The sequence below is a fragment of the Dendrobates tinctorius genome, unplaced genomic scaffold, assembly GCF_039654945.1.
Source record: "Dendrobates tinctorius isolate UK_male_01 unplaced genomic scaffold, ASM3965494v1 ptg000065l, whole genome shotgun sequence".
Taxonomy (NCBI): Eukaryota; Metazoa; Chordata; class Amphibia; order Anura; family Dendrobatidae; genus Dendrobates; species Dendrobates tinctorius.
In genome coordinates, this window is record NW_027361733.1 from 31,270,321 (window position 1) to 31,288,812 (window position 18,492).

The 18,492-nt window shown below is 45.6% G+C and overlaps 1 protein-coding gene across 18 annotated transcripts in view; it reads left to right on the forward strand.

Moving 5' to 3' along the window:
• Positions 1–18,492, forward strand: part of KCNQ2 (potassium voltage-gated channel subfamily Q member 2) — a 123,951-nt gene that overhangs the window by 80,634 nt on the left and 24,825 nt on the right. For 9 of the 18 annotated variants that reach the window (XR_012233187.1, XM_073580882.1, XM_073580879.1 and 6 more), the window contains 2 exons: positions 5,373–5,402; positions 11,082–11,123. Coding sequence is in view for 15 of the 18 variants with exons in the window: in XM_073580882.1 (XP_073436983.1) it covers positions 5,373–5,402; positions 11,082–11,123 (72 nt within the window). In the remaining 3 variants the exon portion in view is untranslated. Of the gene's footprint in view, positions 1–5,372; positions 5,403–11,081; positions 11,124–18,492 lie in introns of those variants that run through there. The other 9 variants (XR_012233188.1, XR_012233189.1, XM_073580887.1 and 6 more) reach the window with 1 other exon arrangement.

Below are 18,492 nucleotides of genomic sequence, written 5' to 3' on the forward strand. Positions count from 1 at the left end.
GTTTGGAAAATCGAAGGCTTAGGGATGATCTTATTACAATGTATAAATATGCGGGGACAATACAAAGACCTTTCTAATGAACTTTTTACTCTTAGACCTGTGACGGGGACAAGGGGGCATCCACTACGTCTGGAGGAAAGAAGGTTTAAGCATACTCACAGACGCGGATTCTTTACTATAAGAGCAGTGAGACTATGGAACTCTCTGCCATATGATGTTGTAATGAGTGATTCCCTAATAAAATTTAAGAAGGGACTGGATGCCTTTCTCGAAAAGTATAATATTATAGGGTATATACTCTAGTTTCCTTAATATTGCGTTGATCCAGGGAGCTAGTCTGATTGCCGTATGTGGAGTCGGGAAGGATTTTTTTTGCCCAATGTGAAGCTTACTGTTTGCCACATTGTTTTTTTTTTGCCTTCCTCTGGATCAACATGTTAGGGCAAGTTAGTATAGGATATGGGTTGAACTAGACTTAAAGTCTTCCTTCAACCTTAATAACTATGTTACTATGTTACCTCGTGTGCAACACTGGCAGCTGCGGATTGAGTGCTCGTGCGACTGCGCTCTGTCGTCGAGCTTTCGCTTCTGGAGGAGGAGGAGGGTCGAAAGCCTACAGCCAACTGTTTCCTATACCGTGGGTTAGGCAGCACTGTTCCACCGCCGCTGTCCCCTGTGGAGCCTGCATCCACTACATTAACCCAGTGCGCAGTGATGGACACGTAACGGCCCTGGCCATGCCTACTGGACCATGCATCTGTTGTGAGGTGAACCTTTCCACTCACTGATTGTTTGAGTGCATGAACAATGCGGTCTTTCACATGCAGGTGGAGGGCAGGGATGGCTTTTTGAGAAAAGAAGTGCCGACTGGGTAGGTCATAGCGTGGGACAGCGTAGGCCATGACCTCTCGGAAAGCTTCGCTTTCAACCAAACGGAAGGGCATCATCTCTAATGAGATCAGTTTGGCAATGTAGGCATTCAAAGCCAGTGTACGTGGATGAGAGGATGAGTACTCTCTTGTCCTACTCAGAGTGTCTGCTAGGGTGAGCTGGACTTGAGAGCTGCATATGGGGGAACTAGCGGTGGACTGGACGGACTGAGAGGGGGTTGGTGATGGTGTTGGTGGTGATGGCCTAGATTCAGTGTTTCGTTGCAAAACCATTGTGATTCCCTGACTGCTTTGGCCTTGTGACGACACCTCAACATTTATTGCTGGTGGTGTGCTTACCGGTGGCGGTGTTCTTACAGTGGGGGAAGCGATGGAGCGTTGCTGGCTACCTTCAGTCGGAGCAGGTGCACATGTGGTACCTGAGGTTTTGTAGTTTGTCCACGCTTGCAAGTGCATGGTGGTTAAATGTCTAAGCATGCAACTGGTATTCAAATTTCTGAGATTTTTCCTTCCGCACTTCTTACAGATAACGTTTGCCTCATCAGTAGGATTTTGGACAAAAAAGTGCCACACTGCACTCTTCCTACTATGGTATAAATTTTCAGGACTTGCACGCTGTGCTAATTTGATCGTGTGACCAAGCTGTCCTGCAACTCTTTTGGTTTTTGTTCCACGTTTTTTGACAGCTACGGGCCTGCCAGATAACCGATGCTGCGATGTCGATACCTGCTGCGGATCCTTCTCCTTATCTGAGCTATTGCCAGCGGCACCCTCTTCCCCCAATGGATGCCAATCCGGGTCAACAACTGGGTCATCCGTCACCTTTTCTTCAATTTCATCTGCACCTTCCTCTTTGTCACCATGTAAGGTGGTATAGTATGCGGGAAGGGGGACCTGAGTTTCATCAGGGTCAGATTCTGGCTCAGTAGACTGTGAGGGCAATGTAGTGCTGTGGGTCAGTGTACCAGCAGAATCATCTAGCAGTGTCTGTGCATCAGTGCACTCCATGTCAGATTCGTCTTGGACTGGGGAATTTAGGATTTGACTGGATAACCCAGGCATGGTATGAGAAAAGACTCCATGGAGTAATCTGAAGTGTGGGCTGCCACATCCTTCACTTTTGGTGGGGGTGAAGGACACAAGGAAAGGTGTTTTTCCTGACCAGAACCCTGCACTGATGACTCAGTGCTTGCAGGTTTTGAAAGTTCAGAAGAGGAGGCAATAGAGCTGGTGGCTGTTTCGGCAATGTAAGCCAAAACCTGTTCCTGATGCTCCGGCTTTAAAAGCGGTTTTCCGACTCCCAGAAAGGGGAACCTTACAGGCCTTTCTGTGCCAGATGATGACGCAGGCTCAACACCTCCTGCCTTAGCTGCTATTGTGCTTTTGGCATAACCAGCAGATGCACCACCACCATCAGTACCACCTGCGCCCCCCCTGCCCACGTACATGGTCTCTTCCACTATACTTCCTCATGTATGTGAAAATGTAATAAAAATACCAGCATATATATGGTACTGTATGAGGAGCGTACAGCGGTATAAGGTGTAGGTAAAAATTTAAATCTCCGTATATATTTCCTTAGTCACAGACGCTCTCCCAGTATGTATTTGACCGTAATCCAACTAGCAGATATACGGTACTGTACCAGAAGCGGACAACTTTATATGGTGTACAGTATGTATGGAAAAATGAAAATCTCTGTCTATTTTTTTACGGAGTCACACCCAGATAGCATGTATTTGTCCGTGATACCAGCCGGTACACGGTAGTGAGTGAGGAGCGTACAGCTCTATACGGTGTATGTATGGAAAATTTTAAATCTCCGTCACACACACACACACGCTGTCTCTGTATAGATTTGACCGTAAGACAAACGGCAGATATACGATACTGTTTGAGAAGCGGACAGCTCTATACGATGTATGTATGGAAAATTTTAAATCTCCGTCTATTTTTTGACGGAGTCAACAGCAGATATACGATACTGTTAGAGAAGCGGACAGCTCTATACGGTGTATGGAAAAATGGAATTGTCCGTATATGTATTTATGGACTCACGCGCTGTCTCTGTAAATATTGGGCCGTAATCCAAACAGCAGATATATACGATACTGTTTGAGAAGCGGACAGCTGTATATAGTGTATGTATGGAATATTTTAAATCTCCGTCTATTTTTTTACGGAGTCACACACAGATAGCATGTATGTGTCCGTGATACCAGCCGGTACACGGTAGTGTGTGAGGAGTGTACTCCTCTATACGGTGTGTGAAAAAATGAACGCTTGTAACCGTGTAGAAAATCAGAATAAAAGTTTTTTTACATTGAAAAAAGCAGTCTACACAGCAGTGTGCACACAGCAATGCAGCTATCAGGTAGCCTTATAAGGCAGCCTAATAACCACCAGCGCTGCTAAACTCACAAAAATCCTCCCCTGTCACTGCACACTTACTGTACAGTTGAAATCGCTATCAGAAGAAGCACAGATTTTTTTTTCTTTGTTGCATAACGCTCTCCCTATTGAGAATCAGCGGCAGCAACCTCTCCCTATGCTAAGATCGGCAGAAGTAAAATGGCGGTCGGCGGTCAGGGCTTTTATAGTCACTGTGACGCCACACAAAGCAAGCCAATCACACGAATGCCCTTCTCTAAGATGGTGGTGGCCGCTGCCCATGTCATCGCGTTGCCCACAGTGTGCGTCCTTGATGATTGGCTGAGAAAAGGCGCTGGAAGCATTATGGGAAACGCGTCTTTGGCTCGTGGGTCGGCGACCTCATGGCCGACCTCACGCTATGGTCGGGTTTCGATCGGCGAAACCCGACTTTAGCGAAAGTCGGCGACTTATGAATTTTACCGACCCGTTTCGCTCAACTCTAGTGCCAAGTCCTGCTAGGGAATGAAATTTCCATCTCCAAAAAACTTGTTAGCAGAGGGAAGCATGAAGCGCTCTAAAATTTCCTGGTACACGACTGCGCTGACTTTGGTCTTGATGAAACACAGTGGACCTACACCAACAGATGACATGGCTCCCTAAACCATCACTGATTGTGGAAACTTCACACTAGACCTCCAGCAGCTTGGATTGTGGCCTCTCCACTCTTCCTCCAGACTCTGGGACCTTGATTTCCAAATGAAATGCAAAATTTACTTTCATCTGAAAACAACACCTTGGACCACTGAGCAACAGTCCAGTTCTTTTTCTCCTTGGCCCAGGTAAGATGCTTCTGGCATTGTCTATTGGTCATGAGTGGCTTGATACAAGAAATATGACACTTGTAGCCCGTGTACTGGATACATCTGTGTGTGTTGGTGGCTCTTGAAGCAATGACTCCTGCAGCAGTCCACTCCTTGTGAATCTCCCCCAAATATTTGAATGGCCTTTTCTCAACAATCCTTTCAAGGCTGCGGTTATCCCGGTTTCTTGTGCACCTTTTTCTACCACACTTTTTCCTTCCACTCAACTTTCCATTAATATGCTTGGATACAGCACTCTGTGAACAGCCAGTTTCTTTAGCAATAACCTTTTGTGTCTTACCCTCCTTGTGGAGTGTGTCAATGACTGCCTTCTGGACATCTGTCAAGTGAGCAGTCTTCCCCATGATTGTGGAGCCTACTGAAACAGACTAAGGGACCTTTTTAAACGGAAGCCTTTGCAGGTGTTTTTTTTAATTCTTCTGATTTACTGAGATAATGACTTTTGGGTTTTCATTGGCTGTAAGCTATGATCATTAACATTAACAGAAACACTTGAAATAGATCACTCTGTTTGTAATAACTCTATATAATTTATGAGTTTCACTTCTTGTATTGAAGAACTGAAATAAATTAACTCTTTGATGATATTCTAAATTTGTGAGAAGCACCTGTATGTATGTATGTATATATATATATATATATATATATACTGTATGTATATATATATATATATATATATATATATATATACAAACGGTATATAAATATATATATATTATATACAATATACATACATGCATACATTCACATATTTCAAAAAGAGATGAAGCAATCACCATTGCAGCCATTTTTACATTTTCTAAAAAGTGGCTCCAAACATCCATCTGAATTATACTGACCTTTTTTTTTTTTTTTTCAACATTTTTGTGGAAATGGCACAGCGCCCCCTACTGACACAGTCAACACTACAGAATATTACAGTGATCAATAACATAAAGAAAACAATTTTAAAAAATCTAGTTCTGTTTTGTTTTTTATGAAATGGCAAAAGTTTTGCACTTTCTGCATATCGGTTTCATCGTCATTATTTTTATTAAAAAGTTACAGTTATTTCCGTTAGATTAGACATTTTTTTACTTTCTCCTCATTCCTTTCCCCTCCTCCTGCTGCCACATCCCTCGCATGCTTTCTTGCTTGTGTCCCAGGCAGATAATAGCTGAGAATTAACAGAGAATGCGCCATTTTATCATTGCATTACGGCTAACATAATATTGCTTCTTGTTTTAAGGAAAGAGCAGCAGGCTGAGCCGCCACCCAGGTTGGTACCCAGACGTGTCATGTTGCCATACTGTGTTCCCCCTCATTCATGGTAACCCTTACTGATGCCCATCCATCCACTTCTGTGGCTACACCACCTCCCTCATGGCTTCTTTGGTCCCATCCCACCATACGTGGCCTCACTGCCCCCGTGAGCACCTCGCTGAGAACCGTTGAAAGAATGGCGATATTCGGAGTGAGTGTTGCCTACGGTGTACACTTACTACTTCTGCTCCCACACTCTAGAACTATAGCAGGCCTCCTTGGTTTATAGATATCTCACCTCATGCTTTGGGGCTTATGTCTATAGATTTAGTGAAAGCTTTATCCCCCACTGCTTTTGAGATTGTCCTGATGCCCGGGAGTCATTTTGTATTCCTAACTAGTTGACAGAGTGCCGATGATATCACAAGATGGATTGCTGATGCCACCACTTCTTGACTTAGTGAGTAGACCTCTACTATTCAAAAAGACCCTGTATACGTCCTAAAGTAATATATTATTGCAAAGAATGGCGGCCACTCTAGCAACCTTGTTTAGTAGGGAATTAATAGGTGACATCTGCTTTTATTCTGCCTGCTCTGTAAGTGTGAGGTGCAGAGGTAACGCTTCCCGTGATCACTCCATACTGAAGATTTATCACTCTAAAGTTATATCTATACTAACACCGGCTGGTCACCCTGCATGGACACCACGGTCCTTACATGCTACACATGCAGTTAGTTGGCAGCAGAAATGTTTCAGGTAGAACACTTTAATTTGTGGTGTGTAATACTTTGCTCAGCCTCTGGGTGGCTCCATGAGTCAGAGAAGAGGCTTTGATGTCTTTCTGTAGTTGGTGTCTTCCATGGTGAAGCAGCAAAAACACAGTGTAACCGGCCGTGCCTCCTCTTTCTCTCACCTCTCTTCTCCTGACTTTTCGGTCCCTATTTACTTTTTTCCAACTATTCCTCTACAGTCTCTTTCTTTCTCCTCCCTCCTTATTTTCTCTCATTTTATTCTATCTTTTGTCTCACTCTATTTTCTCTTTTTTTATATATTTTTTTCCTTCCTTCCTTTCTTCTTCTTCTCCACTCTCTTTATCCATCTCCCACCTCCTTTTCTGCTCCTTTTCATTTATGTCTCCTCTTTCTTTTCCCTTTTTTTTTTACTTTTGGTCTTATTTTTCTCCCTTCTCTCCTCTTTTTTTCTTCCATTATCTGTTATGATCTTCCTACCTCTAATACCCCTATTCCCGCCTTCCTTCCTTCCTTCCTCCATCCTTCCATGCTTCCTTCCTCCCTTACTTCATCCTTTTTTTTTTCATACTTCCTTCCTTTTTTCACCCTTCCATCCTTCATGCTTACTTCCATCCTTCATTCTACCTTCCTTCATTCTTCCATCCTTCATCCTTCCTCTATTCTTCCTTACTTCCTTTATCCTTCCTTGGTCAACCAATCCTTCATCTTTCTTTCCTACATTTTTCCATCCGTCATCTTTCCTTCATCCTTCCTTCATCTTTCCATCCTTCTTCCTTCCTTTTGTCATTCTTTCTTTGTTCTTCCTTCCTTCATCCTTCCTTCATCTTTCCATCCTTCTTCCTTCCTTTCATCATTCTTTATTCGTTCTTCCTTCCTTCATCCTTCCTTTTTTCATCTTTCCTTCATCCTTCCTTCATCTTTCCATCCTTCTTCCTTCCTTTCATCATTCTTTATTCGTTCTTCCTTCCTTCATCCTTCCTTTTTTCATCCTTCCTTCATTCTTCCTTCCGTCATCTTTCCTTCATCCTTCCTTCATCTTTCCATCCTTCTTCCTTTCTTTTCGTCATTCTTTCTTTGTTCTTCCTTCCTTCATCCTTCCTTTCTTCCTTCCTTTTTTCATCCTTCCTTCATTCTTCCTTCCGTCATCTTTCCTTCATCCTTCCTTCATCTTTCCATCCTTCTTCCTTTCTTTTCGTCATTCTTTCTTTGTTCTTCCTTCCTTCATCCTTCCTTTCTTCTTCCTTCCTTTTTTCATCCTTCCTTCATTCTTCCTTCCGTCATCTTTCCTTCATCCTTCCTTCATCTTTCCATCCTTCTTCCTTCCTTTTTTCATCCTTCCTTCCTTCTTCCTTCCATCATCTTTCCTTCATCCTTCTTATCTTCATCCTTCATTCTTTGTTCCGTCATCTTTCCTTCATCCTTCCTTTCTTCATCCTTCCTTTCTTCATCCTTCCTTCATTCTTCCTTCCTTCCTTCATCCATCCTTCCTTTCTCCCCTTTTTCCTTTATGCTCAATTCTCTTCCTTTCCTTTTTTCATCATGTCTCTTCCTTTCCTCTGTCCCCACTTAGCATTTAACTTGGCTATAAAGAGGTGTTATTTGGCTCTGTGTAGTCGAGACTGGCCGACATCCCTGGTGTATGCTTCTGTCGCTCTATACTGTCGCTTCCACTTGTGGTTATATTGCAGAAGGACGTTTTGAATTTTATGTTATAGCAAAACCTTATACCTGTGGGTGCACAGGTATCCCAAAACTTGATTTGTGTGTTATATTATGTTTATGTAGTTCACCAGACTGGCCACATGATGGCAGTACTGCCCATGTTTATATTTCCTAGGTCTCTTTGGGGCTGAGGTTTTATTTTTCAGGTCATGGAATTTATTTTAATTTTTTTTTTTATTTCTAATCTTTTACTGTTGCTGGATATTTGTCACAGGGGTCCTTCAATGTAATACTGCGTTGCTACTCCAGTAACCTGTGGTGGTGCCAGCCTCGCACGCTAAAGCTCTATTGCTTGCCTTCTTCTACTCTCTCTACTAGCTCAGTTAGATTTCAGCTATAATTAACTGTATTATCTGAGTCTGAGGTTGCCCAAAACCTACCTGCTGCTCTGTCAAACCCCCCCCCCCATGCTTTACACTGCAGCTGTGTTGTATACCCATTTAATCAAGTCATCGTGCGGCTAGTCCTTACATATACCCCAAGACGGGATCACAACACTTTTACAGACATCCTAGAAGTTATGTATTTTTTGTTTTTTCTTGTACGGCCATATAATAATCATATTTTGGATGTGGCCATACCGTATCACTTTGTGATGCTGCCACCTGCTGGCCATAATTATTATGTCTCCTGAAGCTGGGAGACATAGGTATTGAAGTTTCCAGACATGGAGCCAGCCTTCCATCAGGCGGTATGTCCGCCCCCATAATACCGAAATATCCTGATAATTTTATTGGAGAATGATGGCTGTGAGCATTTGTAAAGCATCTAATTATGGCCGAATGCCACGGTCCAGTGAGGTGTTCAACCAAAGCTTAGGAATTTTCTGCCAGGAAAGTGATATTAGGTGACCATTTTATGGCTGAGATGTTCACATTGCAGTCTTCACGGCCTGAGATGAATATTGACCCAGTCTGCAGGATAAATGTAGCGGAAGGGAAAGAGTTTGCTGATCATGTGGGGGCACTGTCCACTCAGGTGATGATGACCGTGGGTAAAGGGCTACATTTCATAGGGGTAGTGCCAGTTTGTTCCATAGGCACTAACATAAGGCACTAATGTGATTATATCTGCCAGGACAGTGCTAAACGTGATGGAGCATTGCCATGATCAGGATACAGTGTTTCCAGTATTTTAGGAGAGGCTTGTGCCAACCTTATAGAGGCATTAACCCGTATTCTTCCCCTGCTACTAAGAACTTAGCTGTATGTAGCATGGATAGTGTTATACAGTTGGCAAGAGCAGAACTCTTGGTAGTTAATCTGAATACAGCAGCGAAGATGAGTGTGTTGTTCTTGCAGGAGAAAGTGACCTGTCTACCCCTTATGCTAATAAGAACATAGCTGTATATAACAGGGGCAGTGTTATACGGTTGGCAGGAGCAGAATTCTCAGTAGTTAATCAGAATACAGCAGGTAAAGATGAGCATGTTGATCTTTAAGGAGAAAGTGAAGTGGCCACTACTTATGCTAGAAGGAATATAGCTGTATTTGGCGGGGGACAGTGTTTGATAATTGTTACAAGAAGAACTCTCAGCATTAAATCTGAATACAGAAGTCGAAAACTAATGTGTTGATCTTGCAGGAGAAAGTGACCTATCATTATGCCAGAAGGAATATAGCTGTATTTGGCGGGGACAGTGTTAGACTATTTGCATAAAAAGAGCTCTCAGTAGTTAATTTAAATACTGAAACAGAATATGAATGTGTTGATCTTAGGGGAGAAAGTGACCTGCCTACTCCTTATGCTAAAACAAATATTACTGTGCAAGGACAGTGTCAGACATTAGGCAGGAGCTGAATGCTCAGTAATCTGAATACTGCAGAAGAAGATGGAAGATACTGACCTGACTACTTTTAAGTTACTTTCCTGTTATAAATTATAATGTTTGACTTGTTACTCCTTTACAATATCTTCTAGTCCAATACTCCCTTCATAGTCATCGCCATGTACACATGGTTCCGAGTGATGGCTATGTAGGGAGGAAGTGGGGAGAGCACCTTATCGGAACGCACGCTGGAGGTCACAGTAACCCACCTGCACAGAAGATCCCTGATTGCAGTGCCCACAGAAGGGAAGAAGAGAGATGTTTTTTTGAGGGAGTGTGGGGCGCAGGCGCGGGATTCCGGCACCGCAACTGACATGCATGGGAGGGGGGTAGTATTATAATGGCACTGCATGCACCGGAGGCTGGAAGAAATCAATAGCATACAGAAAGAATATAACATTTCTCCACAACAAGACCATTCATATGAGGCATACAGGTAGGACTAGTGTAACATTTCTATCAACTGTATGCCCATATTATTATTATTATTATATACGTCTCGGGGGAGACAGAGTCTCTTTAATGTGAGGAATCGCCGGACACCAAAGCTTTGCCATAGGGAACTGAAATTGTATATACTGCATGAGTATACCCTGACCAGTAGGGGGCGCCGCTCTTGATATTTCAGATTAGATTTCCAATTGTATATGAATTGAAGTTCAGTCTCTGTTGAATCTCTTTGTCCCCCACTTTTTTGCCCCTGTATGTGTATGTTTGAAGTAACTTTCTATTTTAAACAACATTTCACAGGTAGATCTCTATTTGACAGCAAACACATTGTGCTTCACTCCTACTGATCCTGGTAGTGTCTTATCCTATAACGCTACATTCAGAATTCTGCTCCACTGCTGGTTCAGCATCTGCACAGGTTCTGGTGCATTGTACTGTCAAGTATACATTGCTATGCACAATGGTTTTCAGAACCCCCCACCTCATCTCTAAGATCATATCAAACCTGTACACTACTTCAATGGCAAACCCATGGAGCAAACTTCTTCCCCTGCTTCCTCAGGAGGATACGGGTTGTACGCATACCAGTTTACAGGTTTGGGTTAGGTTATCGCCTTCTTGATTGTCCTCCTGAATATGTATGTGTCCTACAGATTCCAAGTGGCAGTCAGCAGAATTTTGAATGCAGATCTGGATGTAACTAGAGTATAAGACATAATTAAACCCTAGATTATTACATGATGTTTTAAATTATTAATGCAACATTGTGTAAAAGTGGAACTTCCTTTATGGATGAGTGAATTTTACCCATTATTCGTGCCTAACGCACTATTTTTCATGGTCCCAGAGATGTCTTTGAGAATTCTCCAGACTCTTGTCTTTGTTCCATAGCTTTGCATGTAAAGGAGACTAATTTTTTTTACTTTCCCCTGATTTTCAGTAAAGGCAAAACTCTCTGCAGCTGCTGCGCGGGGGACAATAGGTACCGTGAGAGACCACCACTCGGACCCTTCCAAACTGCACGTCCTGCCCCGATATCGGTTTTCTAACCCTTTACTGTCTCAGTAGAGTTTCCACAAGTCCTGGTTCTCCTGATCATTTCTGTTCAAACACATTTATAGTCTACTCATCCCAGTAGCCAAAAATGTTCATCTTGTCCACAGGTGACTCTGTGACTTTTGGCAACTCTGCTCGGCTTTAAACTAACATGTTAACCTTCTAACCTTGACGTGTCCACCACCCTGGTTACTGCAGTCTAGGCTTACGTTAACATCACTAAAACAATGACATTTATCCATCTAATTATTCCACATTTGCTCTAAAATTTTTCCTAAGTCTTTTCTTTCAATATTGTAAAAAGAAAACAAATGTGGATTAGTTATTTGAAGGTTTTTTTTTTCTGGGATTCTGATATTGGAGGAGTAGACTAAGACTAAGGCCGGGGTCACACTTACTGTATGAAAAATCGGTCTGAGAGTCGCAAGAGTGTAATACATCCGAATGCAGTGCAATTACTATCTGACTGCAGTGTGATTTTAACATGAGCTTTTACATACAGCAATTCTCTGTGTCAGAAAATATTCAGACCACTTTAAATTTTTCACTCTTTGTTTCATTGCAGCCATTTGGTAAATTCAAAAAAGTTCATTTTTTCTCATTAATGTACACTCTGCACCGCATCTGACTGAAAAAAAACAGAAATGTAGAAATTTTTGCGAATTTATTAAAAAAGAAAAAACAAAATATCACATGGTCATAAGTAGTGTTGAGCGATACCACCCGATACTGAAAAATATCATATCGGAATGGATCGGCCGATCTAAAAAAAGTATCGGGTATCGACGATTCCGATCCCGGAAGTCCCATTCAAGTCAATGGAACAGAAATATCGGAATTAAAAAAAAACCTTTCTTTCCCTGTCGGTTAATTCTACATGGAGAAAAACAACTAATAATAATGTAGAATGTATTGTGGGAGGTGTAGGAGACATTAAAGCCATAGAGCTTTAGCCCAATCAAATGGAATAGCAGGATTTTTTTTTTTTAAAGACGTTCGTAGTTACAAAGATATTGACTATGTTAAAGTCTTTAATTTTTTGTCAGGTATGTATGTTTCACTACTTCCATGCTGTTCACCTTCTTTTTTAGGCTAGTTTCACACTAGCGTTTATGAGCGCAGCGACGGCCTGCGCACGGCTGCCGCTAAGCCCCGCCCCTGCCGCGCCTCCGCCAGTAGCTCCGCCCACCGGCGCATGACGCTGCATGCGCCCTGCGTCCCCTATCTTTATCACTGGGGGCGCAGGCCGTGCGCAGTATGCGTTTGACGGTGCGCCGACCTGCTGCAGTTTGGTTGCACAACTATTAATGGGAATGGGGACAGAGCAGGAGACATTGCCGGACACACATCAGGGGATCAACAGACGTGACTGAGCCCCAGTAACACAGAAACAAGTGTGGATTGTGCAGACGGCACATCAGAGCAGCGACTGGCGGGGTTGGAGGCCAGGGGAAATACTAGAGACAGTACAGCCAGAGGCCTAACTGGACCACAGTTAAAAGTCAGTAGTAGTGTGATGTTGGAGGCAGCTGTAGACTTTGCCATCCGCACAGCAGGGGAACAGCTGGCGTTACTGAACCCCACTAGCACAGGAGCGAGTGATTCTATTTGTGCGGATGGCACTTCCAAGCAACAACTGGCTGTGTTGAAGCCCAGGATCAATGCTCCGAGCACGCTGAGGCCTACTTGGAGCAAGTGGAAAATAACATGTAGTGTGATGTTGGAGGCAGCAGGAGATTTTGCCATCCGCACAGCAGGGGAACAGCTGGCATTACTGAACCCCACTAACAAAGGAGCTAGTGTGTGTTTCTCTGTGAAGACGGCACTTCTGAACACCAACTGGCGTTGTTGGAGCCCAGGATGAGGCATGGAGCATGCTGAGGCCTGACAGGGTTGGCATGTGGAGGCAGCAGGAGACTTTGCCATCTACACAGTAGGGGAACAGCTGGCATTACTGAACCCCACTGACACAGGAGCTAGTGTGTGTTTCTCTGCGAAGACGGCACTTCTGAACACCAACTGACGTTGTTGGAGCCCAGGATGAGGCATGGAGCTGGCTGAGGCCAACTTGCAGCACGTTTTATAGAGGTAGTAGACTACAACTGATTGTAACCGTGCTCCACTATGGCCTCCGGCTCCACTGTCTCTAGTATTTCCCCTGGCCTCCAACCCCGCCAGTGACAGCTCTGAAGTGGCGTCAGCACAATCCACACTTGTTCTTGTGTTACTTGGGCTCAGTCCCGTAAGTTGATCCCCTGATGTGTGTCCGGCAAGGTCTCCTGCTCTGTCCTCATTCACACTACTAGTAATGGGAATGTGGACAGAGCAGGAGACCTTGCCGGACACACATCAGGGGTTCAACTGACGTGACTGAGGCCAAGTAACACTGGATCAAGTGTGGATTATGCAGACGCCACTTAAGAGCTGTCACTGGCGGGGTTGGAGGCCAGGGGAAATACTAGAGACAGTGGAGCCAGAGGCCTAAGTGGAGCAGGGTTAAAAATCAGTAGTAGTTTGAATGTGGATGGAGCAGGAGACTTTGCCGTCCACACAGCAGGGGAGCAGCTGGCGTTACTGAACCCCACTAACACAGGAGCTAGTGTTTTTCTCTGTGCAGACGACACATCTGAGCGACAACTGGCTGTGTTGAAGCCCAGGGATTATCGTTCAGGTGGTAGAAACATGAACACAACAGGAGACCTGGATATAGTTGCCAACCAATTATTTAGTCGGGAAGAGGACTGGCAAATTCTGGGGAGATCCAGGCCTTGTTCATTTTCAGAAAAGTAAGCCGGTCGACGTTATCGGAAGAAAGTCACGTGCGACGGTCTGTTAGTACACCACCTGCGGCACTAAAGACGCGTTCCGATAACACACTGGCAGCAGGGCAAGCCAGCACCTCCAATGCATACTGGCTAAGCTCTGGCCATGTATCCAGCTTAGAGACCCAAAACTTGAAGGGGGAAGAGCCATCTGGGAGTACACTCACAGGGCAAGACATGTAGTGTGTCACCATCTGACGGAAACGTTGCCTCCTGCTGACTGGAGCCATCAGTGATGGTGTAGACAATTGTGGCGGACACACAAAACTTTGCCACATTTGGGCCATAGTGGTCTTGCATTGTGCTGAGGCGCTGCCTCTGCTCCCTCTTTGTGCCGAGTTTCCTCCACTGGGTCGACGCACAGAGGTGCTTTGTAAAGTACTAGCACCACTGCTGTCGGGTGGACTGGAAAACATGATGGACTGCACCAGTGTGTCTTGGTACTCCCGCAGTTTACGCTCCCGGTTCAATGTTGGTATGAGGGATTGCAAGTTGTCCCGGTAGCGAGGATCTAGGAGGGTGTACACCCAATAATCAGCCGTGTAGAGAATGTGGGCGATGCGGCGGTCGTTTCTCAGGCACTGCAGCATGAAGTCAACCATGTGCTGCAGACTCCCAACTGCCAAAGAACCGCTGTCCCCTGCTTGAGGCGTGATCTCTGCCTGCTCTGCATCACCCCACCCTTGCTGTACATACTGACTACAGCTTTGTGTACCTCCCTCCAGTGGAGAGATGTCTTCCTCCTCCATCAACGACTCCTCATCCTCCTCACAAAGTGTCCCCTGCCTAGGCCTTTGTGAGGAAGCATGTAGCGCAGACTGTCCAGAAGCAGATGGCATTTGGGACTCCTCATCCTCCACCTCTTCCAAAACCTCATCCCTTAGTGCTTGCAGTGTTTTTTGAAGCATGCAGATAAGGGGGACAGTCATGCTGACTAGTGCATCATCTGCACTCGCCATCCGCGTGGAATCATCGAAGGCACGCAAAACGAAGCAGATGTCCTTCATAGAGGCCCACACAGTGGTGCTGAAGTGTGACCGGCGCACATTGCGACTTGTTTGCGCCTGATGCAGCTGGTACTCCATGACTACTGCCTGCTGCTCACACAACCGCTCCAACATATGTAACGTTGAATTTCACCTGGTGGGTAGGTCACATATGATGCGATGTTCCGGAAGGCGTAATCGGCGCTGCAGAGCAGCAAGGCACGATCTTGCCGTGCTGGAACGACGCAAGTGAGCGCACTCTATGCGGACCTTGTGCAGCAGTGCATCAAGATCCGGATAGTCCCTCAGAATGCTCTGCATGACCAAGTTGAGCACATGTGCCAGACATGGGATGTGAGTGAGGTTGCCTAGGCCAAGAGCTGCCACCAGATTTCGGCCATTGTCACACACTACCAAGCCCGGCTGGAGATTCGCTGGCACAAACCACACGTCGCTCTCCTGCTTGATGGCATTCCAGAGTTCCTGCGCTGTGTGGCTTCGATTCCCCAATGAAATTAATTTCAGTACGGCCTGTTGACGTTTGGCCACGGCTGTGCTCATATCGGTCGTAACAGGCTCCTGCTGCGCTGTTTCAGAGGAACTTGAGTAGGAGGAGGAGTCAATATGTACAGACTGGATTCCTGCAATCTGTGGAGTTGGCAGAACACGTAGAGCGCACTCTCCCGATCTGTACCCGGCTCCACAACATTGACCCAATGGGCAGTGAGGGAAAGGTTTCGTCCCTGTCCATGGTTACTGGTCCATGCATCAGTGGTCAGGTGGACCTTGCTACTGACGGCGTTTAGTAGCGCATGTTTTATGTTTGCCTCCACATGTTTCTGCAGGGACGGCTCGCCTGCTGAAATAAAAGCGGCTGGGCACGGTGTATTGTGGGACTGCCAATGCCATGAAGTCCCGCAAGGTGTCAGTCTCCACCAGCCTGAATGACAGCATTTCAAGGGACAGTAGTTTGGCAATGCCAGCATTCAGAGCCTGTGCTCGGGGATGGTTTGCCGAGTATGGCCGCCTTTTCTCCCATGCCTGTGCTACCGATGGCTGCCGAGTGGCCTGGGAGTGTGAGGATGACTTGGAACGTGGTGCTGTGGGTGGAATGTCACAGGGTCTCCGGACAACAGTCCCAGAGGTTCTTCCTTGGCGTTCCTGTGAGGAAGCCGAACCAGCTGTGTGTGAGCTGGAGGAAGAGGCCCCAACACGAGCTAAAGAGGTGGTAGGTGGTGCTGTACGTTGGCCTACGTCTTCAGTGTGTCTGTGTAACTCCAGCTCGTGCTTGGTCCGCACATGTTTCCACATATTAGTGGTATTGAGGTTGCTGACATTTTTCCCTCTTTTGACTCTCTGATGACACAGCTTGCATTTGACAAAGCAAATGTCATCTGCAACTGTGTCAAAAAAGGACCACGCACTGCAAGTCTTGGGAGTGCCCTTTTTGCCTTTTGAAAGTGGAATGCTCCAAACGGGTGCCGAAGTGGAGGCTACAGGCAACCAAGTCTGCCCCCTCCCTCTCCCTCCGGTTTTGGCCATTCGGGGAATCTCTTCCTCAGAGCTGCTCCCACCACCTTCCTGTTCCTCACGCCATGATGGGTCAAGGACCTCATCATCTACACTCCCCTCTTCAAACACCTGCTTCTCCTGGGTTGTCTTGCCAGCACCGTACGCACCAGAAAGTGGTAACTGAGTCTCGTCATCATCTGATGCGTACTGAGGTGTGCTGACCATAGGCACTGGCCCACCCGCCTCTTCAGATTCAGAGGGACAAAGAAGTTGCGCATCACTGCATACCCCCTCTTTTTCACATTCTGGAATGCTGCTTGGCTGGCCCCCTCTTTCCAAACCAACAGATTCCGAGAACAGAAGTAGAGACTGTGATGGCTCCTGTCCAGGGCTCTCTGACTGCCTGGGCACTTTGGCAGGTGGTGAAGAGACAGATGGTTGCTCTTCGGTGCTCTGGCCCTGAGAGGATGTGGAAGTAATTGAAGTCGATGCGTTAGCTGCCATCCATCCGACAACGGCTTCAATTTGTTCCTCCCGCAGCAGTGGGGTACAGTGAAGTCCTACAAGGCTGCGCATAAAGGACTGTTGCCTGCTAAAACTGGGGGATGCTGACTCACTGGTGCCAACAGCAGGCACAGAATCCCCACGTCCTCTCCCTGCAGAATACCCACGTCCTCTCCCTGCAGAATCCCCACGTCCTCTCCCTGCTGAAACTTCACGGCCACGTGCCTTACTCCCTGCCTTCTTCATCTTGCTAGACTGAGAAAGATAGGCAGAAAAGTACAAAGGGGGACCTTAGTGTGCTTATTCCTGAACAGCTGGTTACAGGTATAAGAAACACTAATTTTATGGAGTGTGTGTGTCGACTACACTTTAATGGGAGCTAATGTGGCCTACACAACTTTCAAATGTAGTGTTTGGTGAACTTTGTTGTTTTTTTTTGGGGAAGAAAAACTAAAAGGATGTGACCAAAGATTTGAAAGTCAGAGTATCACCAACTTTCTGGAGCTATTACAATGCAGGCAGGTAACCTACAATGCAAAAGATGAGGCTCCAAAAAAATTGGGTAATACTAATCTGGCTGCAGCTGAAGGGCACAAGCCAGAAAAAAGGCTCCTCTATCTACTCCTATATAGTGTTTGCAACCAACCAATGTAGATGGATAGGGATGGATGCACACTAATAGGAGAAGAAAAATGAGCTGCAATTAAAGAAAAATGTGTGAGGCAGTGACGCACGCTGAGCGGCCTACAACCAGATGTAGCTGCAGGACACACTACTCAGCGTGAGCTGCATTCACACACAGTCAGAGACCTCTCAGACAGCCGTGAACAGTGCAGCTAAGTGGGCACTAGCACTGAAAGGCTGGAGAAAGGCTCCGCTGTGTACTCCTTTATGTTTGCAACCACCGTATATGGATACGGATGGATGCACACTAATAGGAGAAAAAATGAGCTGCAATAAAAGAAAAATGTGTGAGGCAGTGACACGCTGAGCGGCCTACAACCAGACGTAGCTGCAGGACACACTACTCAGCGTGAGCTGCACTCACACAGTCAGAGACCTCTCAGACAGCCGTGAACAGTGCAGCTAAGTGGGCACTAGCACTGAAAGGCTGCAGAAAGGCTCCGCTGTCTACTACTAGTGTTTGCAACCAACGTATATGGATACGGATGGAAGCACACTAGATATAATTTTTGAAAAATAAGCAGCTCAAAAAGAAAAATATGTATGAGGCAGCACTGAGGCACGCTGGGCGGCCTACAACCAGACGTGGCTGCAGGACCCACTCCACAGCGTGAGCTGCACTCACACAGCCCTTGCAGACAGCTGTGAACACTGCTGCTAGGCAAAAGAAAGCTATAGTGGTTTATGTAGCCTGGGTAAAGCACAATATTGTTTTTAGAATCGCTATTTCTAACTGTCCCTCACAGTCTTCAACAGCAGCCTGTCCCTAACTGAATTCACAGCAGAG